The sequence below is a fragment of the Anthonomus grandis genome, chromosome 15 (assembly GCF_022605725.1).
Source record: "Anthonomus grandis grandis chromosome 15, icAntGran1.3, whole genome shotgun sequence".
Classification (NCBI taxonomy): Eukaryota; Metazoa; Arthropoda; class Insecta; order Coleoptera; family Curculionidae; genus Anthonomus; species Anthonomus grandis.
This window is the reverse complement of record NC_065560.1, coordinates 22,146,598-22,172,029: the sequence shown is the minus strand read 5'-3', so window position 1 is coordinate 22,172,029 and position 25,432 is coordinate 22,146,598. Positions and strand designations below refer to the sequence as shown.

At 34.6% G+C, this 25,432-nt stretch overlaps 2 protein-coding genes across 2 annotated transcripts in view; one reads left to right on the top strand and one right to left on the bottom strand.

Moving 5' to 3' along the window:
* Positions 1 to 25,432, top strand: part of LOC126744870 (NADP-dependent malic enzyme) — a 131,825-nt gene that overhangs the window by 50,690 nt on the left and 55,703 nt on the right. The window contains exons 4-7 of the mRNA XM_050452437.1: positions 6,634 to 6,814; positions 11,761 to 11,921; positions 24,260 to 24,444; positions 24,656 to 24,847. Of these exons, the coding sequence (XP_050308394.1) occupies positions 6,634 to 6,814; positions 11,761 to 11,921; positions 24,260 to 24,444; positions 24,656 to 24,847 (719 nt within the window). The remainder of the gene's footprint in view (positions 1 to 6,633; positions 6,815 to 11,760; positions 11,922 to 24,259; positions 24,445 to 24,655; positions 24,848 to 25,432) is intronic.
* LOC126744882 (piggyBac transposable element-derived protein 3-like) lies at positions 19,852 to 20,660 on the bottom strand. Its single transcript, XM_050452455.1, has 2 exons — positions 20,532 to 20,660; positions 19,852 to 20,481 (listed from the first exon to the last, which is right to left on the bottom strand). The coding sequence occupies exons 1-2, from the start codon at positions 20,599 to 20,601 to the stop codon at positions 20,231 to 20,233; spliced, it is 321 nt and encodes a 106-aa protein (XP_050308412.1). The 5' UTR covers positions 20,602 to 20,660; the 3' UTR covers positions 19,852 to 20,230.

The following is a 25,432-nucleotide window of genomic DNA, read 5'->3' as shown; positions in this document are numbered from 1 at the left end:
ACAACTACACATTTTTCTTTAAAGGAATTACGGCAAAAAATATTATAGATATAAATAATAAATGTAAAAAGTGGGAAAAAATAACTCCTAAATTTAGCAAAAAATAAACAGTACTAATACTAAGCATGAAAATGCTTTTAAGTTTTATGTGAAAATGAATCTAATCAAAACTAAAATTTTGTTTGTATTTTAACTAAAACTGAAAACTATAACAAAAAAATCTTAACTTAAAAAAGATATGGAAAATATGTACACATATTATATATAGGTTTAAGGAAAATTATTCTGAATCAGAATTATCGCTAAAATCACTGCTGACAGAATCTTCTTAATTTATGTCTATATCATCAATTAATGTCCTTTCCTCTCGTATAATATATTTTTCGACTTCCCGGTTTCGATTCTCATTTTTCTTTTAAGTGACTGTCCTTTGCGATGAGATAATGGGCTCTGATGTTAAAAGTAGTATTTTTAATAAATCCATATTACATTTTGTTCTAGAATACTTGCGGGTGTGAAATAATCGATATTTTCTTGCCTCTTTATGCCTCGCTTCTAAAGCATCCTCGGAAAGTTGTCCTATAAGTAAAGGAAATTAATCAAGTATTTCAGATCCGTGTACCAGAACCTTATGCCTACTTGGCATGTAATACCAATTATATAAATCTAAATATAATTGTTTAGTCTCAACTAAAAGTTTCTTAAACTCTAGTACCTGAATGTGACAGCCACTAGAAAGAGTTCCAAGAATAGTCGAAAAATTTATTATAAGACGCTTGTCTATTCCTGGTATTTCAGAGCTTAAGTCTGGATTGTAACAAAAGCGAGCTGTATTGCCATCGTTGCTTGACCCGTATCCTTGCTTTGGTTTGTCCACAATCAGGCCCATTTTTTATTTAAAATCTGATTTTCTTTTTGTTGTTTTCCACTATTTTCGTATTTTCTGCTCCTTTAACTTGCCAAGATCTTATTTGCAATCGATAACTAATGTGAAGTAAGCACTCAAAAAATCTTATCCAGCAGTGTAATGTGGACAAACCAAAGCTGTAGTTTTCTACTTTTGAAGGACGGTTGGTATTTGGCAAACTCATTTCTTTCAGAATTGATCCACAGATGATGCATCTGGATATTGCGTTTGTGTCAGAGAGAATATTTGCTACACTAGCATCCATCATAGTGAACAATATTTTAAATGATACTATACAAGTAGTTCCGTTTTGAAATTTTAAAATAAAATTATTAAGGTCATTAATTTTATTTCTGCTTTGCTTAGTGAAGTGAGTTTCAACTTGAGGCAAGGGATTACTCAAATTTAAAAGAGATTGGATTTTTTTCATAAATAAATAGTTTTGGATTTTAATTCCGATGGCCATGTCTCAAAAAGATCCGCTTCCTTTATTGATTTAACATCCTCTGAAAAAAAAATATTTAAAGCTTCGTCGCAGACTGACGCAGATGAACTATATACGAAATGATAATATATAAATGTATTAACAATAAAATGTAAAAACTACAAATGGTTTTAAGAGGCTTTTTTTATATGCCTTTTCAAAGTTTCAAATTTAAAGAGAAATATAAAATAATTGCAAACTACTTTTACATTTATTATGGTTAAATGATAAACGACTTTTAAATTTTTTAATACATGATATTAGAGTACATACCTTGTTGTACACTGTCCATGTTTAAAAAAGATTTCAACTTTTAACCGCTTGTCTTGAAACACCAACAAAGTATACTCAAGTTTTAATAACAAAAAGGTACTGGTCAACACACGAGATTTTATTATTTTTGGCGCAAATATTTATAAACAAAAAATGCTATTTGCGATAACATTTTTGTGAAATAGTGGCTATTAGTTTGTGGTCTTTAAGATAAGGTATTTAAATACTTCTGAAAAACAAGTCACTTTTTCGATTTTTGTCCATTGGTCGAAACACTGTGCGACGCCTCTAAATCTTCTCTTGTTCTTACTAAAAGAAACAACCCTATATCTGTCGTTTCCTATCACTTCAACAATCTTTACTGGTCCTATAAACTTTGGCACTAACTTGCCACTTTTCAGCCCCTTTACTTTAAGGTTCTTTCGACCACAACAGTGTCTCCTACTTTATATTTTTCTGCATCCAAGCGATTTTTGCCGTAGCGTTTTTTCATTTTCTTTGCTACCAAATCGCACCTTTTTTTTTGCTTCTAATCTTATTGCTTGTTCAAATTCAGGACTAAAGCCGTAAAGAAGTTCGCTCGGAGATACGCCCGTTGTTGCATTCTGCGTAGAATTTATACCACGCTCTACCCTGTACAAATGTGTATCCCAATTATCGTGTTCACCTTCGACGCTAGCGCGAAGAGACTCTAAGATGGTCTTATTAGAGCGTTCCACCTGCCCATTACTTCTAGGTGAGGCTATAGCGTTCTTGACATGGTTTATATTATATTTGGCACAAAGTTGTTGAAATTCTTTGCAATCGAAAGCTTTTCCTCGATCAGTGATTATTCTTTTAGGAGGATGGACAAGTTTTATCAGCTGTTTCATTTTTTCACATACAAATCTACTACTTTGGAGAGAGAGCATTTGGCACAGCTTCCAGCCAGACGAACTTTGTAAAACCGTCTATAATAGTCAAAATATGAGTATTTCCTGACTCTGTTTGGCAAAAGGGTCCTACATGATCTGCATGTAAAGTATTGAACGGTTCTGCAATTTTTTTTATAGGATGTAACTTTCCTTTAATTTTGCCTGTCTTGCCCTTTGACACTAAGCATGATATACAGTTCTGAACGTATTTCTTAATAAAACTCTGCATATCATTAAACCAATAAGTTTCATTGACAGCTTTTAATACACGTTGCCATCCCGGGTGTCCATTTTCATCATGAAACATTTTTACTACTCTCTATCTGACATCTTTAGGAATAATTATTCTGAGACTGTCATTAATGTCTTTTCACACTTTATCTTCATGTATGCTGTAACATTTCTCCGCTGTTCCTTCTAATAGTTGTTGTTTAAGAAGTTGAATGTCTTCATCGCCTTCTTGTACAGCGCATACCCAATCTCCACTTTTTATTTTATTAATTTTTACGGGATTTCTACTGAGTGCATCTACGTGACTCATCTTTACACCTGGTCGGTGTAATATATTAAAATCGTAGTCCTGCATTGGCCAACCGGCCTACTCGTGGCGACAAATCCTTCTTCGTCCATGTTTGTCGCATTGCATTACAATCGGTGATTATTGTAAAATGCCGACCATAAAGGAAACTTCGGAAATGTTTAAAAGTTTCAAAGACTGCCAATGTCTCTAGCTCATAACTATGATATCTTGTTTCGGCATCACACGTATGTCTGCTCATGTATGCTACAGGCTTCCATTCACCTTGTTGATGTTGCAATAAAACTCCTGCAACTCCATCCTTACTTGCGTCGGTATGCACCTGAGTTTCACAATTAGGGTTAAAGATTGCAAGCATTGGTGCATTTACGAGTTCATTCTTCAGATTATCAAAAGCCTTTTGTTGTTCATCTGCCCAAACCCATACTTGATTTTTCTTTAGTAGTTGAGTTAATGGTGTTGCTTGAAACGCAAATCCTTTTATAAACTTTCTGAAATACGAGGCAAATCCTAAGAACTGTCGAGTTTGATGAACATTAGTGGGAACAGGGAAATCTTGAACTGCTTTTAATTTAGTTGGAGATGGTGCTATACTTCCTTTACTTATTTCGCTTCCTAGGAAGTATCGCTTCCTAAGTATTCCACGGAACTTTTTAGAAAACTACATTTTTTTAAATTTAAAATAAATCCAACATTACTTAAGACTATTAAAACTTCGTCTAGACGTTCTAATCCTTGTTCTTCCGTTTCTGACATAATTAATATGTCATCTATATAGATCAGTACATATCTGTACGCCAACTTCCCCAAAGTGGTTTTAATCGCTCTTTGAAATACCGCCGGAGCGTTAGAAAGTCCGAATGGCATACGATTGTAGTGGTAATGGCCATCAGGAGTAACGAAAGCTGTATATTTCTTGCTACCCTCCGCCATCCGAATCTGATGATAACCAGATTTTAGGTCTAATGTGGTAAATACACTATTATTGTATATCCGGTCTAACAAATCTGCGATTAGAGGTAAGGGATACCTGTCCTTCACTGTAATTTCATTTAGCTTTCGGTAATCGACAACCATGCGTATGTCACCTGTCTTCTTTTTAACTAATAGGATAGGACTACTATAAGCTGATGTAGTTGGCTCTATAATATTTTTCTCTAAGAGGTCTGCTACAATCTCACGAACTTGATCCCTTTCAAACAATGACAAACGATAAGGCTTATAACTAACGGGTACAGTCGAAGTAAGCTCTATATGCATTTCTAGGTCAATATTACTTAACAAAGATAAATTTTCTTCAAAGCAAGGGTATTTTTCTATTATATGACTAACACGAAAATCTTGTGTGGCATCTTCACCGATTACATTATCTATGCCACGAGCTAAACATGTATTAGACTTTAAACTTACAGTTTTAGACCCTAAATTCATAACAACTAAAATACCCTTTGAATCACATTGTTTGATGGCACAATTAATAAAGATTCACGAAATTGTGACGACCCTGTAACTATTAAATCTCTATTTTTATTATTTACTGAGTCAGCAATTACCCATATAAAATTAACACCCGATTTTGTTTCTATATTATCTTGACAACAAAGTTTTACCGGGTTATTATTTATTATTTGCGAGTCAAAACTCGGTAAACTATCAAAGACATTTTGTTGAGTCAACTTTAATAGGTCCGCCGTTTTATAAACAAATATACCATCGCTCTCCGTTATCGGTTGTCCGATTAATAAATCTGTCGACTGCATATCGTCAGTAACCACAAAGAAATCTGTACTTAACCAAACATCGTCTATTTCAATATCGGCGGTTAACATTCCTATAGGTTTTACATGCGCACCCCCATATTACAATAACACTGTCGTTGTCTTGCCACTTAAGATCTAATTGCTTAGCAACACTTAACTTAATTATATTACAATTACTACCAAAATCTACATAGACCGATAAAGTTTGTTTATTATTCAAAGCCGTTTTATAATATTTTTCATCTCTCTTATTATTAGAGACACATGAAACATTTTTAAGTTCATGCTTAGACGAATTTAAATGTCTTTGCTTTTTAACATTCGGTTTCTAAGTGTCCTTTTATTTTACAAAAAGAACATTGTTTAGTTGACTTGTAATCTGCACAATCTATTTTTTTATGCCCACTTTTGCCGCATAAATAACACGTAATTATCTTAGATTCGGATGTTTCAGATTCACCCCGGTTTAAATAGGAAGAACGGGCACTTTGTTTATGATGTTTATACCGGCTCATGGGTATCGAATTTCGTTTTATATCTCGGGAACGTTCAGTGTTCGATATTAAATACTGTAATAAATGTTTTGTACTTACACAAGCTGCTGCTCTAATACCTGATTTTAAAAACGGGTCATTTATGGTGCTTGCTATTATATCCACAATGGTTTTGTCCTGTAATTGACACTGTTGACCTAAAGCCAATTTTCGATAGTAAAAGTCTACGAGGGGTTGGTGCAGCTCACGCTCTATATTCACTAACTCTTTAAGCTTACTATAAATAGACTGTTGGGGTGGAAATGCTTCTTCCAGTTTCACTTTCCATTTTTCCCAAGTAAGTTTCATACTTTCTTGGTTATAATACCAGGTTTTCGCATTTCCGCGTAATTTGTTAATCATACAGAATATGCGAGCCTTTTCATCCCAATCAAATACATCACCAGTAGAGTCAATGTTATTGATCCATTGGGTCACATTCATAGTGTCATTAAAATTACCGCTGAAATTTGGCACACTGTCAATTTTACCTTGATAACCACTACTACTTTTACCACGCAATTTCTTTTTTAGGTTCATTATTTCACGCCGTAACTTCTTGTTTTTTGCACTAGGGTCACGATCACTACTACTGCTAGTACTACAACTACTACACTCACTACTCGAACTACTCGACGTGCTACTTTTCGAAGCAAACCGTTTGCGACGCCGGATTTTCCGTTTTCGCGGCGACATGGTGTCTTAAACTTTTGCAATTTTTTTTTTAATCAAAATAAAGAAAGCACGGTGGATTCTATCCTACTTCTGATATGTTAGAGATAAATAAATGTTTTATTTTTGATGAATTTTAAACAACCATGTAAAACAAATAAGTGTATTACGAATTATAGAACTTAACAATTTAAACGTCACGTAAAGACTGAAAACTAAGCTAAGACCAGAGCTATTCATGTTTTTTTCCTTGTTCGGCATTCTCGCCATTGTTTAGACTGCGATGTGGTTAAGGAGACCGCCAATCGATAAAGAAACATAAACAGTCCTGATGAAAGAGAATTATATTCGGCCTTGTTCACACTTTATATAATGACAATAAGATGTCTAGAAGAACAACATGTACCTACCATAGTTTGCATTTTTAGCCTGAAAAAGACCCAATAAAGAATTGAAACGTCGCTCGAAAATTTCAAGCAGTTCTATATCCCAAAAAACTTTTTCTTTTTAATGTAAAGCAACGACGATATCACATAATGGAATTATTTTTAGGCCTGAACCAAACGTAAAAGCAATAGTAGTAACCGATGGAGAGCGTATTTTGGGCCTTGGCGATTTGGGTGCCTGTGGTATGGGCATTCCTGTGGGAAAACTTGCCTTGTATACCGCCCTTGCCGGTATCAAGCCTCACGAATGTCTTCCTATAGTGCTTGATGTAGGAACAAATAACCAGGTAAATAAAAATATGGTTTTTCGTGCAACAAGAAAAAATGTATTTCCTAACGAGTTTAACATAATACAGGGTGTTTCAAAACTATGGGATCAAACTTCTGGGGGTTGTTCAGTGCAATAGAAGAATCCATTTGAGTATAGGAACCCAGGTCCGGAAATGCGTCACTACGCCACTACGGCCCTAAGACGCGTTAAAATTTATAAAAAACATTAATTACCTAAATAGGATCTGCTGCATTAATTTTTATCTTTTGTACATGATACCATAACAACAATTGTTTAAAATCAACGCTTATCAATGTCAATTCTCAATGTCATGTTTAAAAATTTTATAGCTTACAATTTTTAAATATTTATTGTTAATGGAAAACTTTACCAATTAAGAATTGGCGGATATGCATTTGGCATACGGAGCAACAAACTGCAATGCACGAGCAGAATCGCGGTTGTATCATTAAAGTTATCCCGAACGACAGCATCCTGGATACAAAAAGTTTATTGCGGTTCATCGGCGGCTCGCTGAGACAGGCATGTTTAAGACCAAGATGCATGATACTGGTTTTGCCCGAACCGTAAGAACAGTCGAATTTGAAGAAGAGGTGCTTCAGCGAGTTGCCGATCAACCATCAAATAGCACACGTGACATCGCTAAGAATATGAATACGAGTAACGCTTCTGTCTGGCGGGTAATACACGAGCAACAACTGCATCCTTACCACTTCCAGAAAGTTCAAGGTATGACTGCAGCCGATTTTCATCCTAGAGTTTAATTTTGTCGATGGCTTCTGGATCACATCATTGCGCAACCAAATTTTTTACGATATGTTTTATGGACCGATGAAGCCTCTTTCACAAGAGACGGTATTTTTAATAGTAGGAATAGCCATGTTTGGGACGAAGAAAATCCTTATATAATTTTTTCAAGAACATCAGAATCAATCAAAGCCTAAAAATCAATTTCTGCAACATCACCTAAACACCAATATTAATGCAGTACACCAATACCTGCAATCAAATAAGCCTCACATTCTGGCATTAGCAGAAACAAAGGTGAAACCTTCAACAACAAATGTTCACCTCATTTATCCTGGATACGATCTACACACCCGATTTTGACTAAACTTTGTATTGGCAGTATTTGTCAAGAACGATTTGAGTTGCCAGCGGGAGGAAACGCTTGAACCTGCGGACTTCGACGTCATGTGGTTCAAAATAATAGCCAGTGGTACCACGAAATTTATCTGCTGTATCTACAGACCACCAAGCGACACCCAATATAGACGGCTCTTTTTGAACCTGGTTGATTGCATTAACCATTTGCAAATTGACTACCCAAGCGCAGAAATCATCGTCATGGGTGATTTCAACGTTCACAATATCAACTGGCTGTGCTTCTGCAACAAGAAGGACGAGAAGCTGAGCTATTTGCCACCATATGCAGGCTTACGCAGCTTGTGGAGGAACCTACCAGAATCCCCGATCGAGACGGCGAGTTCGCGAGTCTCCTAGATCTGGTCTTGGCTTCAGACCCTGACTCGTACACTGTATCAGTACATGCCCCCCTAGGAACATCGGACCACAAATTGATAACAGTCTCTCGTCAGTTGGAGGTTAAAACGCAGGATCCTCCGATGCCGCGGAAGGTATGGCACTATAAATCAGCAGAGTGGAACCATCTTCGGGAATTTTATCGCTCATTCCCTTGGAAAGAAGTCTGCTTTAGAACCAATAACATCTCAGAATGTGCAAACCAAATTACCGAGACGATCTTGGCAGGAATGGAAGCTTATATCCCTTTTTCTACTAAATGCAGATCAAACAACAAGCAATGGTTCAACCTGAATTGCAAAAAGGCAGTAAACACTAAAAACGCAGCATATCGCAAATGGCGTCAACATCCTTCCATCGAAAATCGGAGGAACTATTTAGCCTCCAGAAATAACTGCAAGCGAATTATTGATGAATGCAAAGAGATTCACAACAGGATCAAAAACAAACCGCTAAACTGCCCAAATGGAACAAGATCTTTCTGGTCGGTATCGAAAGCCGTTAGTCAAGGATTTGCTAAGTCGGCCTTGCCACCCCTAACGGCAGATGATGGTTCTATCGCGGTAACAGCAAGGGAAAAAGCCAACTTACTGGGTAAACTCTTCGCGTCCAATTCTACTCTGCACTCGCAAGGCAAAACACCGCCATATTTGCCAAGGGTGAATTCATCGATGGGAGAAATTTCGTTTCCCCAACGAATTATAAATAAAATTCTTAAAAGCGTAGACACCAACAAAGCTTCTGGACCCGGTGGAATTCTAGCCCTAATACTGAAACGTTGTGCAGACGAATTGACTCCTCCCTTATGTAGACTGTTCACGGCATCGTATAAGCAGGGCCAATTTCCAACAACCTCGAAAACTGCTCGAGTGCAAGCTGTACCCAAAAAGGGCAAGAAGATGATGCCCTCCAATTACCGCCCGATTCCAGTAATATCGAAGATTATGGAGAAAGCAGTCAACCAACAACTGTTAAGATATATGGAATCATCTGGACTAATCAGCGATCATCAATACGGCTTCCGAAAGCTTAGATCCACCGGCGATCTTCTGGCCTACATCACACATTTGTGGACGGAGGCCATGGAGAAGCACGGCGAATCCCGCTCAGTCGCTCTTGACATTTCCAAGGCATTTGACAGAGTGTGGCATGAGGGACTACTAACCAAGCTCCCCTCAATCGGCATACAAAACTCATTATTGAATTGGATCAAAAGTTTTCTTGAACAACGAACAATCCAAGTAGCCGTCGATGGATACCTCTCCGACAAATTTGACATTAACGCTGGAGTCCCTTAAGGATGGATTCTATCCCCCACCCTTTTCTTGATATATATAAACGATCTGCTAGGAACCACTGTCAATCCAATCTACAGCTTTGCGGACGATAGCACACTTATTTCCACATTTAAGTCCGCCAAACCAACGACAGCCGCAAGTTCTCAGAATCTTAGGCAGCAACAAGTAGCTTCAACCATCAACGATATTAGAGCAATCTTGGAGTGGGGCAGTAACAATCTGTTTTCTGGGCCATCGGGATTTTCTTATCCATCTGGGATAAAACAGGTGGCGCTTATATTTTATTGAACTTTTATGGAATCCACGCCACTCTACCAATGTGGTTAGTGCTAGTCGGCTTGCCTTTGAGAAGATTCCCTGAGCCTATAGTAATCACCTCTAGTAAGTCTCCCTCCTCTCTCCCTCCTTCCTTTGGTTCCCTTGTACCCATTTTTTAACCCTCACTTCCCTTACCCTCCTTTTTCTAATTACCCATCCGTCCATTCAAATTTCGTTTAATCCAAGAGAATAAGATAAAGTATTATTAAATCATTATTAAAGTATTATTAACTTTTTTTTTTATAAATATAACAAGATTTGCGAAGTCTTGCTAAGAATCGCAAATTTTGGGCAGATGTTTTTAGTCCCGCGGTGATCCATGGTTTTCGTCTCTTGGATTTAAGTCTTCTAACCAAGGGAAAGCAGATATTTATTTTATCACGCAATGTATAATAAAAGAAAGAAAATGGTTGTGGAGCAGTCTGAAATGTATTCCAGTTAACAGATGAAATGGATTGAGAAAATAAATTCAAATTGTTCCCACTGAATACTCTCCCAATGCGGCGGCCAGATTTGTTTTTTAAAAGTCACCAGGGAATTGCACATACACACCCTCCTGAACTAATATACCCACTGAGGGCACTGAACAGGTAACACCGTCCAAATTACTGCAGAAATAATCAATAGTGGTCGATGAAGAGGACAAAATACGAGTGGGTGCATTAACATGCAGGGTGAGTGCAAATGCGGTAAGGAAACCTCTGGATAATTAATATTAAAATCTCCAGCCAAGATAACATGCGAGTGAATAGGGAGCTGGGACAGAAGACAATCTAATATAATCAGCTGTTTGGATATCCTTGTGGTTGGTGCTCACGACCACTTTGTAGAACATGCTGTGAAATCCAAATCATATGTTGGATAACGCTTTAAGGGCGTTAATCCTTAGGTGATTTTAAGAAAAAAGTTCAAATAAAGCTGTGTCCTAAACCCTTTCTTTAACTTTTGAGCTACAAAGTGTTAAAATCTTAAGAAAAAAATCGTTTCTTCATTATAACTTTATTAACTTCCTAGATATGTAGCACACACCTCTGAGTATCAACAGCCATTTTTTGATGTAGGAGATTTTTTGAACGTTTAACCAGTGGCGTCCGCACAAGAACGTAAACTGAATCATATGTACGCCACTGCTTTCCGTAAAATAAAAACTATTTTTATAATCCCCATTCATTTTAGGGTAAATTTGAGTTCTTGACTTTTTTCGTCCGACATGCGATTACTGCGGAAAAAAAAACATTTTTATACATAGTCAATTTATTATTTAAAAAAAAAAAAAAAGAAATTTATTTATTTTATAAATATATGTACATTATTTTACATACAGGGTTTCCCAAATTTGACAACTTTCAACACTCTGTAGCTCAAAAGCTAAGGAGTTTTGGACATATCTTTATTTGAACATTTCCTCTTAAAATTACCTAAAAATTAACACCCTTAAGAATCAGCAGCTTATTCTGTAACACCCTGTATGTATCTAAATCAACATCCATATAATCATTAGATTGTTTGTTATTTCTTGGTAAACTGTCCTCCACACGTTGCGTCTATCACTTTTACATTGATCAATTTTATTATCGTAGTATTTAGTTTTTCGGTACACATCACTGAGTTTTTCAATTCGCAACATTTGCCGTATTCAAGGCATTGCAAACCCGAAAAAACTTCAAAAGACAAAAGGTTCCTTTGACGCCTATGCATTTTTTAGGATCTTACTACAGAGACATAGTCTTTCCAACTTTTATTATCTTGGAATTTACACAATGAAGCTTGTATTTATTTTCAGACCCTACTTGAAGATCCTTTATATGTAGGTCTACGACAGAAGCGTGTGACGGGAAAATTATATGACGACTTTCTTGACGAATTTATGGAGGCAGTTGTGAAACGTTATGGCCAAGATACCTTAATTCAATTTGAGGATTTCGGAAATCACAATGCTTTCAGGTAAGAATCTTTTATCATGCCATTTTTGGTATGATAAAAGTTTAGTTTGAATTTGATTGAAAAGTTTTAATTTTTAAAGGCTTAAATAATAACTATTTTGTAAATGTATTTCCATGTATAGTATAAGAATCAAACTATTAAGTTCCCAAATGAGTACAATAAGACTGAGATATACTAAAAAAGAAGTTCAATGAAATTATAATATTTTTGTAAACCCAGTACATTATAACCTACTTTCGTAAGCAGGAATAACAAATATCGAATTAATACATACGTGGGTCACTGCAAACCGATGATTTGACAAAACAAGTTATTGTAAACTATAGAAATATAAAATCGCATAGCGGCAATGACGACACCTGTATCTGGGTCAAGTTGTGGCCTAGTTGAATTGGGTTGAATAGGGGTCAACCCGGCGAGAACCCGCGGTGCCCCGGTTTTTCCAGGAACCACAGCATCCCGGTAATCCATGGATGCCGCTTTATTCCGGTCCGCAAACACCGCCTCGGCCCCGACCTAGGTCTTTCCCCACAGTGGCCCATCCAAAAGTTGTTAAAAGCCACATATAAGACCACAAATGCACTCCTACTAACGTATTGTTTAAACAAATAAAATTTAAAAAAACGGCATAAGAAAAAATTAAACAAAACATAATAAATAAAATACACAAATAATAATTTAAACTTAAACATGCTCTTTCAGAAGTTTTTTAAATGCAGTTAAACCATCACAATTTTTATAGTAATTGGCAACATATTATATTCATACAAGCCCTTATATAAAACAGAATTCAACATTTGACTAGATGCACATCTATCGGTTAAAATAAAATCATTATAATTTCTTGTGTTATAGCTATGTACATCACTAAAAAATTTAATCTTATTACAAATATACTGTGGTAACATGTTATTTTTAATTTTAAATAATAAAACATATACATTAAACATAATTTTTTGTTTTACAGATTGCATACGTTAAGCATTGTTGAAATAGGTGTGTATCTATTACAGTTTAAAATGGTTCTCATAGCTCTATTTTGTACAAGTTGCAGTTTTTCTATTTTAAAATTTGGTAGATTATACAAAAGTGTTGCGCAAAATTCGAGATGTGGGGCTGCAATGCTATTATACAATAACAACTTTGTACCCAGTGACAATTATTTAGATCCAACTCTGGCAATAAAACCAACTTTTTTTGCAAATTTTCTTGTGATATAGTCAGCATGTGCGTAAAAACTTAGATTTGAATCAAATATAACTCCTAAATATTTAATTTGGTTTTCGTGACTATATTCTTGTGTCATTGATCCTAATTCAAGTTTTCCAAATCAATATTTGACAACTTATTTTTTTTTCTAAACAAACAAAATTTTGATTTCAATGTATTTATTAATACATTGAAATATATAGATACTAAGATTATTATTACAAACCAACTCAAACAAGCCTTTTAGATCATTAATCACACTCTCTTGCATATGATTTATATCATTCCCTGACAAATAATTCATTGTATCATCAGCAAATAATTCGATTTTGCATCGATTAACAGATTTGACTATATCATTTATGTAAAGTAGAAATAATAGAGGACCCAAAACAGTACCCTGCGGACCTCCAAACTCAACATTTAATGACTCTGAAAAACAGTTTTTAAATTTAACGCCTTTTTTGTCGCCTACTGGATAAATATGATTCAAACCAATTTAATACGGTCTGCCCAATACCAAGAAATTTAAGTTTTTTCAATAAGATCTTTCTATCAACTGTTTCAAATGCCCTTCGGAAATCTAAAAATGCTGCCAATACATAATTACCCTTGTCAATTTCCTTTAGAAAACTATGACAGATATTAATAATTACAGATTCACAAGAGTGACTATCATGGAAACCAGACTTATTTATAACCAAAATATTGTTATTATTGCAGTAATTCAGTAATTGTTCTTTGACAACAAGTTCCAACACCTTTTCATATATTTCTACTGTATTTATGGGTCTAAATTCACTATGATAAAAAGTATTTTGAACCTTTGGCACAGGAATCACAATCGACTCCTTCCATGCCTCAGGAAAAATCCCACTTGAAAGTGATGCATTTACAATATTCAACAAACGATTTCCAGCAACATCACAAACATTGCACAACACCCGTTTTGAGATCCCATTCTCACCACCCCCCACATTTTTTTAAATTCTTTAAAATTTTCTTTAAATCAATTAAAGATATTTCTTTGAAAAATGAAAACTTACCATACTGGTCAACAGTGGCATCCATCTCAACTGCAAAAAAATAATTCCCTGGAATGTTATTTACAATTTCCTCAATACTATTTATGAAATATTTGTTAAATTCTGTAGCTATTGTTAATTCCTTAGATATTAATTGATTGTCGAATTTAATCTCTTGAGGCAATGAAGAGTTTTTTCCTGGAAGTAATGTTTTTAGATTTTTCTACATTTCGCGGGGATTGTTTTTGTTCCCATCAATAATTTCTCTATAAAACTTATCCTTTTCTCCCTTAATTAGACCAACCACAGAGTTTCGTAGTTTCTTGTATTCTCTCCAGATGACATCATTATTCTCCCTGACGGCTCTAACATACAGTTTGTCGCTTTGATCCATCTTTTCCCTAATATTTTCAGTTATCCAACCCTTATGCAGATAATTCTGTTTTATAACAGACTTTCGTTTAGGACACATTTGATTTAAAATATTAGTAATGTCGTTTACAAAAATATTTGCTAACACATTTACATCCGCACTGTCATTCGTCCATTCAGTCCCAAAAACATAATTTTGTAACCTATCTGTACTATATTCTTTCATAGATCTATGGTCAACTCATATCATTTCCATCGACATCATAACAATGTATAGGAATTATCAATAAAAAACGACAATGCTAATAAAAATAGTATAAAATTACAAAGATATGAAGGGAAACAAATTTAACTTAATTTAGTCAATAAATCTACAGTTAAAGAACTCTGTCAACGAATAAAAAGGACAGTCAGTTAACATGATCCTAAGAGCCCTCTTAAAAGTTGGAAAAGTCTTAGCTCTCTTTATTCTACATAAGAGATGATTAAAAATTTTGAGAGATGTAATTTCCGGACCATCCTGTACCTGCGACAATCGGGTAAAAGGGTATAATTTATCTGCATTTCGAGTTTCATAAAAATTAAGATCTCCAGATCTCATGTAGTTTGAAAGATTTTTATGTACTTGACATGCGCACTCCAAGATATAGATGTTAATTATAGTTAGGAATTTTTCTTTTTTAAAAGTACCCGCAATATCAGCTATACACTTGGTGGCTTTTGAGTGGGTAGACTGATAGTCAGTACCTGAGACAACTGCTGATGTATCGTCAGCAAAAAGTGTTATGTAGCTGTCATTAACCAGGAGAGGCAAGTCATTAATAAAAAGTAAAAATAAAATGGGCCCAAGAACACTACCCTGTAAAAACCCAGTAACGACAGTTGCCCAATCACCTGACCACTAACTTTCAATCTAACAGCATGGGTTCTACCTGTCAAATATGATTCAAGCCATTTATAAGCCGGTCCTCTTATACCATAATGAAAGATCTTATTTAATAGTAAAGCATGATTAATGGTATCAAATGCTTTAGTAAGATCAAAAAAGATACCAAATGACTATATCACAATTTTCATAAAATTTTTGTTCGGGATAAATAGACAATATACAGTGGGCACTAATTTTAGGTCACTAAATTTAGTGTACCTTATAAGATATATGTTTATCATTTGTGACAATATAATCAATTAGGGTTCTGCTACTATCAGTAATGCGCGTGGGAGTATCAACAATTTGATTAAAACCATTTGCATAGATTTGGGATATAATTTTTTCACCATAAAATGAAGGCTTCAGTAAATCAAAAATAAAATCTCCCATTATTATGTTGATACCCTCAAACACAGTGACCTGATCGAGATAACTACCGAAATAATCCAAAAATTTTGCATTTTCTTTTTGAGGAGAATGATACATAACAGTACACAGATATTTAACTCTACGTAAGGAAAATTCAATAGACAAACACCACACATAATTTTGCACGTACTCTACAGTTCTTAAGGAATATTTAATTGTCACTTCCTATTAAAACCATTACTCCTCCAGTTCTTCTATTATTTGTGATACACTGTTCAATTCTATATCCATTGATCTTTAACTCACAGTGCTCAATTTCCTCACAAACATGAGTTTCAGATGAGAATAAGAGCTTTCGTTGCCAATTATTTATAAATACAATTATATTATCCTTGTTATTTAAAAAACCCTGTCAATTAAAATATACAATACTTGAATTTTTTGCCATTTTAGTATCTAACTGCTATTTAAAAAACTTATTTTTTTGCATGTTTTCCACCCTCTTCAGTGTTTTACACTGATTTATATCCCAAGTGATCGACATTTAGAGACATTCCATACTTTTTATTTGATAAGATACAATTTACACTTTATTAAAATGATTTTGGCATTCCTAATGTCGTGTTCTTCACTACACTTGGAACATACTTTTTTTTGTTTACATTCTTTGCTGAAATGGCCGAATTGACAACAATTATAGCATCTAATTACTCCATATTCATTGTAAACAGGACAACGATTCCACCCTATATTCATTTTTCCCCTATTTATAAACAAATTATAGGTTACATCATCAGCTTCGAATACTAAATTGAATCTATGGTTTAAAACGTTGGTTCTACACAATATTTTTAAGCTAAAATTACTACAATTACTATTTAGATCATTTTTTTTGATTACCTTATTTATAATATCACTATCACTTATCTCATGCTCCTTCCCATTAAGTCCGATTACCTGAATTCGATGTTGTAAGGTTTTAGGCCTATCGACACTGTAATTTTCACCAAGTTTAGACTGAATTTCTGACAATTAAAATCAAACCGCCCTTTTTTGTTACTCGTCCCATAGTTACCCCAATTCCGATGTCACTGGGATCCACTTTAGTTTTCAAATCATTCTTTATTTGTTTCGCGTCTTTTTGAGTACCTTTTTGATTTGTTACTAGTATCTTATTTGTTTGTGCAACAGATGCATAGCTCTTAATAGGTTGGGGTAGTTGAGTTTGCAAAATAGAACCATTTTCGGGCTTGCTCCCTTTTAAGCTAGATATTTCTTCTCACAGGCTTTTATTCTCAGCAATTAGTTGATCAACTTTTCGGTTTAATTCATTCGTTTTATTGACTAAGAGTTCCAGTGTTCTCCAATCTGTCATCTACTTGTTTGAACTCTGACTAGCAACGGAAATACAGCGAAAAAAAAACTGTATTTTATAAAATCCTCTATATCTTGTTTATTATAAAATATACAATAACGAAATTTCAGGGTGAAGGTAAAAAATAATCAAGAATTTTTAATTGATAATTATTCTATTAATATAAAAATTTGATATTTCTATTATTACTTGAAACTATTATTGACGAAAATGTTAGAATCAGCAGGATTCAGAATTCAATGACAAAACAAAAAAATAGTTTAATAAAGTTATTTATTCAAGAAAATATTAAATTAGAAAATATAATAATGATTATACTACAATGGGCTCCACGAGACTACTACATTAACCCAGATACTCCCGAAACTATTTTTTTTAATGTTATATTTTTTTACTGAAAATGCTGTATTTACGATCTAAAAAGTAATTTTTTATTTATTTTTTTTTTTAATTTGGCGGTTTTAGAGATATGGACCGTCCTTTATAAAGGTCAGTGGGAATATTAGGGGATTTTTAATAATATAGGATATGTATAAAAAAATACGTTATTTATTTAAGAAAATAATAAACATTAACGAAACAAACCTTACTGAGTATGAAATGTAATAAAACAAAATTTGGGATGCAAACTTACATTGCACTTAGTACACTTAAATTGCACTTTTTTATGGCAAAAACGACATTTAATTTGATTGTTATGGTATTCGATCAGATGGTCTCTTCCATCGTAACGCAATAATTCTCTGTCATCCATCCTAGGACGTAGAGGCCCTCTCTTATTGGTTTTTTTAAAAGTTTCCAAAATTCCTTTAGCAATGGTTCTTCGAAATGCATACTGGTCTAATTTTTCGCCATAATGACGGTGGAGGTGCCAGGCGTTTTGAATTGCCATGTCCAATCCATGACAAATCAATTGAAAATACCATTTTTTCCCCCTTATACTTACACGAAAAAGACTAATATTTTGATCAGCTTTATCTACTCCTCCCATGCTTTGGTTGTAAATCTTTATTAGTTTTGGTTGAGAAACATTTATTTTTTTCTTTTCTTTTTGAGAAAATCGAGAAACACTGCTTGAAGGCAATACAGACTCACAATTTGAAGCTATAGTAACAGTGTTGTTGTCATTCCAGCGGCAAACTATAATATTTTCGGTTTTCTCTAAAGCATATTCAAACGTACCTGTGTTCTTTTTTTAGATCTTTGCTAGATTTTATTATAGGAACTGCTATTCGATTTTCTCTTAGAGTACCACTTGCTCTATTACACCTGTCTCTTAAAATTAAAAGCAAATCCCAAGAGGTAAAAAAATTATCAAAAAACAGATGAAACGGCAAACGACTTTTTTCGACGTAAATTTATCAACAAAAGTTAAAACAACGTTCGTCCCTAAACCTAAATCTTTATACCGTTCATCAAGTGGAGTCGTTGAGCCTTGATAGGGTTCAAACCATTCGATATAACCTCTGCTGTCTGTTCCCATCCAAAACTTGTAGCCCCATCGTATTGGTTTGCCTCTTATATGCTGTTCCTTGTGCAGAATCTTGGCTTCTGACCAATGGATATTGTGTCCATTATGCCACGCGTGCTCTGCTATTCCGGATTTAGAAACCTCTCCTCTTTGGGTCCAGCTGCGATGTTCCTTCGCTCTGACTTCTAGGGGGCGCTTCGTTTCACCTATGTATGAGTACCACCGCACTCACATGGGATCCGGTAGACGCAATTTTTGGTATCCAACAGGCCATCTGGTTTGGTCTTTGATACCACGATTCTGATAGTGGTGCTAGATCTAAAGGCAGTTCTAATATTGTACTTGCTGGTAATGCGTCGGATTTGTTCCGATGTACCCCTAATGTAAGGTATGGGTAGAAGTCTGGTTGTCGTGGTGGCCTCGTCTCTAATTTGATTTGGACGCGTCCTTTGGATGGTCCTACTTATTAGCTTCTTTGGATATCCATTCTGTTGTAGGTCTTTGTAGATGGTATCCACTTCAGTCTTGAGATCCTCGTCGCTTCTACAGATGGTTCGAGCTCTATTGTAGAGGGATCTTATGATGCCTACTTTGGTGGTTGCAGGGTGGTTGGACTCATAGTGAAGATACTGGCCCGTGTGTGTTGGTTTTCTATAAACTGAAGTTCGTAGATTTCCACCGACCTTTTTAACGAGGACATCTAGGAAAGGTAGAGCTGAGTCCTTCTCTGTCTCCATCGTGAACTTGATTGTTGGTCTGAAACTGTTGAGGTGAAACAGAAACTCCTGAAGTGCTTTTTCCTCTTTGTCCCAGATGATGAAGGTGTCGTCCACATATCGAAGCCAGAGCTTGGGTTTGCAATGGGAGGCATCTATTGCATGTTCCTCGAACCAAGATGTTTGCTATTACTGGGGAAAGGGGTGAACCCATCGGAAGTCCTTCGTCTTGGGCGTAGAATCTATCCTTGACCTGAAAGTAAGAATTACGAAGACAGATCTCCAAAAGTTCCATCACCCCGTCCAGAGGCAGTGTGGTCCGAGTTGAGAAAGCTGCATCCTTGCTTAGTTTGTCTCGGATGATGTTAAGAGACTCTCCTGTGGGTACATTGGTGTAGAGACTTTCCACATCGCTGCACACATCTAGTATATAAGCCTATAGAATAGTAGTTTGCTGTCAGTTTACACTTGATAACGGTTGGAGATACTTACCAACCGAAACGTCGTGTTACATTAAATAAATAAGACAATGCAAGTCCGACAAGATGTTTTCACTGTACCATTGTCTACCACCTTCAAAAACAAATCCAGGTTGTTACTACAATGTAAATTTTGCATGATAAAATCGAATCGGTTCCTTGAAATAGCTTCAGATACGATTTTATGATCTCCATCGGAGCTGTTTTGCCAATATAGGGTTTTTCTGGATACAGTACAATATCCACTATAAGTCAGAATTCCAAAGAAGCATTTCATTTCGTCTGCTGATACATCACAAGTTCTATTGTGTTGTTCCGCATAAATATTTGTGTATTCAACTAACATATCCCAGAGCTTTTCGTCAAAAAAAGAAGTTGAAAATATCTAAGGGTGAAAGATTATTATTTATTGGAGTGACCTCGTCGTACCAGATCGGTAAAGTATCTGTAATGTCCTGTCGAACCCAGTCATTATTCCTACACTTTTTTTTATATTTCATAAAACTAGATAGAGGCACATCATCATCACTATCATCTAAGTTATCCTCATTGTCATCGATTGCGTGACTGGTTGCTTTGAAAACAGGTTCAGCCTCAGAATTAAGCAAACTACCTAAAATAAAATAATATGATATAAGGTACATATAAAAAAAGATAACTTACCGGGAAGATTGTTCATTGTGACCTGGTCATCGTCGCCAGAGTCCTCGTCTGTCACATACCCATTACGCATTTGTTGGTGGCAGAATCACAATCGCATCCGGAGAGCGAATTTTGTTATCAATATTCTCAACCTCTTCCAATAATTCATTTGAAGTTAATAATAATAATAATAATAATAATAATAATACATCGTTTGGTTGTTTTCAGTGGTTTTCAATGGTTTTTTTCAGTACCTAAAAAGTAGCCTATATTCCCACTGGCCTTTTAAAAGGACGGTACTTATTACACCATAACCTAGCTTTTGTTTACAACCAAAAACTATTCTCAAATATAAAATATTATAAAATTAACTGTTTTACACTGATATTTATACAAAACTATAAAAAATATAAAATAAATATAAAGTATTTCTTACCAGATGTTGTCCATTATCGACTAAAAAAAATAGCGAAAAAGACTTGCCTCCGTTATCAAATAAACAACAATAAATGTTTAAGCAAATGTCAAAATTAACTGATGCATTCATAAACAAAACAGTGTTAGTAGCGCCATCTCTGTAAGAATGGCCTAACTTCGCGAGAAAAAAAAACGATATTCCAGCGTCCATTTAAAAGTCAAGTGGGAGTATCTGGGTTAAACAAAATATAGTTTTAAAGGCGACACATATTTGCTTAATAAACACTATTGATAGAAGGCCACTAACCAGAGGATAAAAATACAGAATCCTAAGCTCAGCAAAACAAAATATTACAGTAACGAAAAGAAAAATCGTTGAGCCCGGTAAATACTATTAATATTATTTGGACCTTACATATTGAAATAAAACAAGAAAGCGAGCCCGGGTCTAAAAATGTATGTAATACCTTATACAAAAATCCACAATTTCTTGAAGTGAATGAAACTAACCATGAAATATATTGTGTTAAATTATGTCGAATATTGAATATTATTATGTTTCAATAATTCTTATAAATTTCTATTAATCCGCAAATCATGGTTCGCAAATTGAAGAGTCGGCTCGAACAACGTTGTAACTTACATTGTTTGAACTTTTCAGGAGGAGCAAAAATCTATATACCTTTTTTTTGAACTTTAAAATGGAAAAACGTTGCATGATCATGACAGTAACAACGTTGTTTCATGCGGTTTGGCTTGAATTTACACGATTTATCCATAGTTTAGGCTATAGAGTCTTCTATACAAGAAAAATTTGGAATAACGTTGTAACTGCTTTGTAACTTACAACGTTTTTCCATAACTTGCGCATTTTTCAATACACTATAAAGTCTGGGATACAAATTAAAAAAACGTGGTGAACTAATATATTTTTATTTTTCAGTCTGCCTTACGTAAAACCCAACAAAACTAACTGTGAGACTAATAACTAAATCTATACTGTATCCTACTTCAATATCTATAATATAGAAAAAATAACAGTAGAACAAAAAATACATTAATAATCTTAATACTAAAAGTAGGCTGATAGTATATTATGTTGTAAATGTAAACGTGTAAGGGAAAGTAATACTCATTCAGTTAACAAATTTTCGTAAAAAGGATGATAAACTGGATTCATATACAGACACATATCTATTAAATTACCTTTTTTAGCAGCCGAAATAGGTATTGGTCTATCATATGCCAACGGCAAATTTGCCATGCTGGAAAACGGTAAAGTAGTAGCCTTATATTTTGCAATATTTTTCACGATGGTAATATGTTTCCAGGGTCGAAGAACGTTATGAGTCTCTCTTGTAAACAATGTATTTGGGTCTTCAGAACTAATTTTATTCCATAGTGATTCCGTAAGTTTAAAGTTGTAATGATTCGCCAGTTATTGTTCTGCCCCACACATCTGTCCGACCATATTATTAGCTGCTTTCTTTCGTCTGTTTGCAATGGATGGAAATGTTCTTTTACGTACCTCAGTAAACAAGATGAAATTTCTATGGATCCTCGTTTTGCTACTGTCTCATTCCACAGCATCATAAACGCATCGTTAGATGTCGCATCATGTATATCTAAATTATAATTCGACAACTGGCGTTGGTAAAATACGCTGGAGTGATGTAAAGTGGGACAGAATAAGACCTGTTGCAAATCAATTAATAGAACAAAGATATTAGATGGATTGCTTTTTGCCAGCTGTGTATCTTCATTGATTTGTGCATACCCTGCTTTAGCACGCATCTGATGAATTTGCATGTCTTGTGTTATTTTCTGTCTTTCTTCCTCAGTATTGGCAGCACATAACTTAATATAATGCTTGTCGCAAAATGTGCATGTATCAGAACGAGGGAATCCAAATTTTAGATTCAGTTTTGAAAATGTATCATTGTATGTCCTGATTGATATATTCTTATGCTCTGGATATTTTTCACAAAAGAGCTTATACATTATTTTTAAGTTGAGATCTTCGGACAGGAACTCTGTATGAGTTTTTGATCGTGAGTAGTGGCTTTCCTGTTTAGGAAAAGACGAAATATGTTCCCTGATGAACTCTTTGACATTTCCTGGAATAGCATGTGGCTGATTGGTATGACGTCCTCGGAAATCTTTAATGTCAATATTGTTCTTCAATTTTTCTACTAACATTTGTATTCTTCGGGGTGTTACTCTAAGGGTATCTATGACAGTTTTTTGGCAAACTCGTATCTTATCTTGCTCAAGAGGTAAATAATGAAAAACTGTACACTTGGCTTATCGGTTCACCTATCTTAATACATTGGTATGCGAGAAATTGGAATTGTTCATTATAAGTAAGACTTCTGAATTTTGGAAAAATCGTACGTTTATTGCCTTCTAGCTTTGCAGCAAAACATCCCCTTTTACAGCGACATACAACATTCTAAAAAGCAAGAGAATATGTCTATATGAAGGCAATAATGAAACGATGATGAAAATTGATATGGTACTAGTAATATTATGAATGACGTAAGGACATTAAAAAAATTATAATGCTAAATATGTAGGTCCTAACTTTTCCAACAAAATGATAAACTCTTAAATACATAGTCTGCACAGTAAAAACAATACAGTTACATTTTTTCATCAATGTTTTCATAAACTATAGAAACCTTGCGAACGCATGACAGTTAATTTTCCGTGCCAAAATAGAACAGTTACAACGTTTTTCGACTTACCTCTTCTGGCGGGACCATTGCCGGTATCATCTTCTTTCTTTTACTTAGATATTCTACTCCTTTGTCTCTAGCTAACTTTGACTTATTGTTTTGCCACTGAGCAATGTTAGATTTGCGTTTTTTACCACGATTTAATGTATTCTGCAACGAATCCGATAAATTTACCACAGACATGACGTCAAAAATGTAACAATATTCGCCCAAACAATCTCGTGCGCTACTACTTACAACTTTGTTCCGAAGAAATCGGCAAAATGGCAAACTAAAATATTTGATTTAAGGGGGGATATTTAAAAAGAGAGGGATATTCTTCTATTATACAGTTGCTTTAGGTGCCATACAACGTTATTCCATGATTAAGTCGATTTCATAAAATTTGCGAGTTACCACGTTGTTCGAGCCGACTCTTCAATTATCGGTAAAGCAAGGCGAAACATGAATTCCGGGGCCCGGGGAGGAACACTGCAAACGAACAAGTAAAGTTTTAGGATTAAAGTAGGTGTTCACCGTTTCCTCGCACGCAATCATACACATTTTTTTCTTTTAATTTCCCAATAGGTCTCTAATAAGCTTAAATTCCTTTAGGTTACTCAAGAAATATAGGGACTATTACTGCACTTTTAATGATGATATTCAAGGTACCGCTAGCGTAGCGGTGTCAGGTCTTATGGCTAGTCATAGAATTACCGGAAGAAAGTTTTCTGATAATACCATCTGCTTCCTGGGTGCTGGAGGTGCCTCCTTAGGTATCGCTGACTTAGTAGTAAGAGGTAAGTGTGAATAATTAATAAAATCTTATTTATTTTTAATCAGCGAAACCAAGTGTTGAATCCGATGATGATGACTCATCTCTTCGAAATTCATCACTCTTAAAACATGATTGACATTTTATTTTGTGGAGAAAAATTACCTTCTAAGAAATAGAATTTTGTTAAAAAAAAATTAATTAGCCTTGCTTTAACATGATGTGTTCACATTCAGCTATGGTTCTGGAAGGAGCCTCCATAGAAGATGCCAGAAGCAAGATTTGGATGTTTGACATTGACGGTTTGTTGGCTAATGAGAGGCCTGAGGGTAACCTGGAGGGTCATAAAAAGTACTACGCCAAAGATCACGCTCCTTCAAAAGATTTCGCTGCATTGGTCAACGAAATTAAACCGTCAATTTTAATTGGTAAGAGAACAACCGTACTTAAGAAATATTCAGTTTTAAGAGGTATTTTTGAATTTAATTTTTATTTTAAGGCTCTACTTTTCGGTCGCATGTACAGTATCAAATTAAAGCAACTTTTAAAATGTTTGCATAAATTGTTTATATTGAATTCCCTAGAAAATGCTTTATAAAAATATGTTTATTAGGCAATAATGTTGCTTGCTTACTGTATAGTTTTTCGTGTGGTTCAAAGTCGAGTTAAAAAAGGATCAATCAATCAATCAATGCTTTATTGTCAAGAAATTGTTACAATTTGTAGACAAAACTGTAAAACAAAAAAGACACAGAAATACCAACAAAACACAATTAAAAAAAAGAAAAACGAAACAAAATTTAAAAAAAAAATAAATGAATAGAATAGATTATCTACAATATATACAGATTAATACAATTTGAAAATTGTAAGTAGTCAAAAATATTATAAAATATACAATTTAATGTATACAATGTCAAAAAAAAAGATCATTAAAAAATCTCTCTACGTAAAAATACGTAAAAAGTACGTAAAAAAAAATGTAAAAAATGTTTAAAAACGTAAAAAATTAT

Coding starts and splice junctions, on each gene's coding strand:
- LOC126744882 (XM_050452455.1), bottom strand. CDS start 20,601: ATGCGTAATGGGTATGTGACAGACGAGGACTCTGGCGACGATGACCAG. Junction 20,482..20,531: donor CACAATGAACAATCTTCCCG/GTAAGTTATCTT, acceptor ATTTTATTTTAG/GTAGTTTGCTTAATTCTGAG.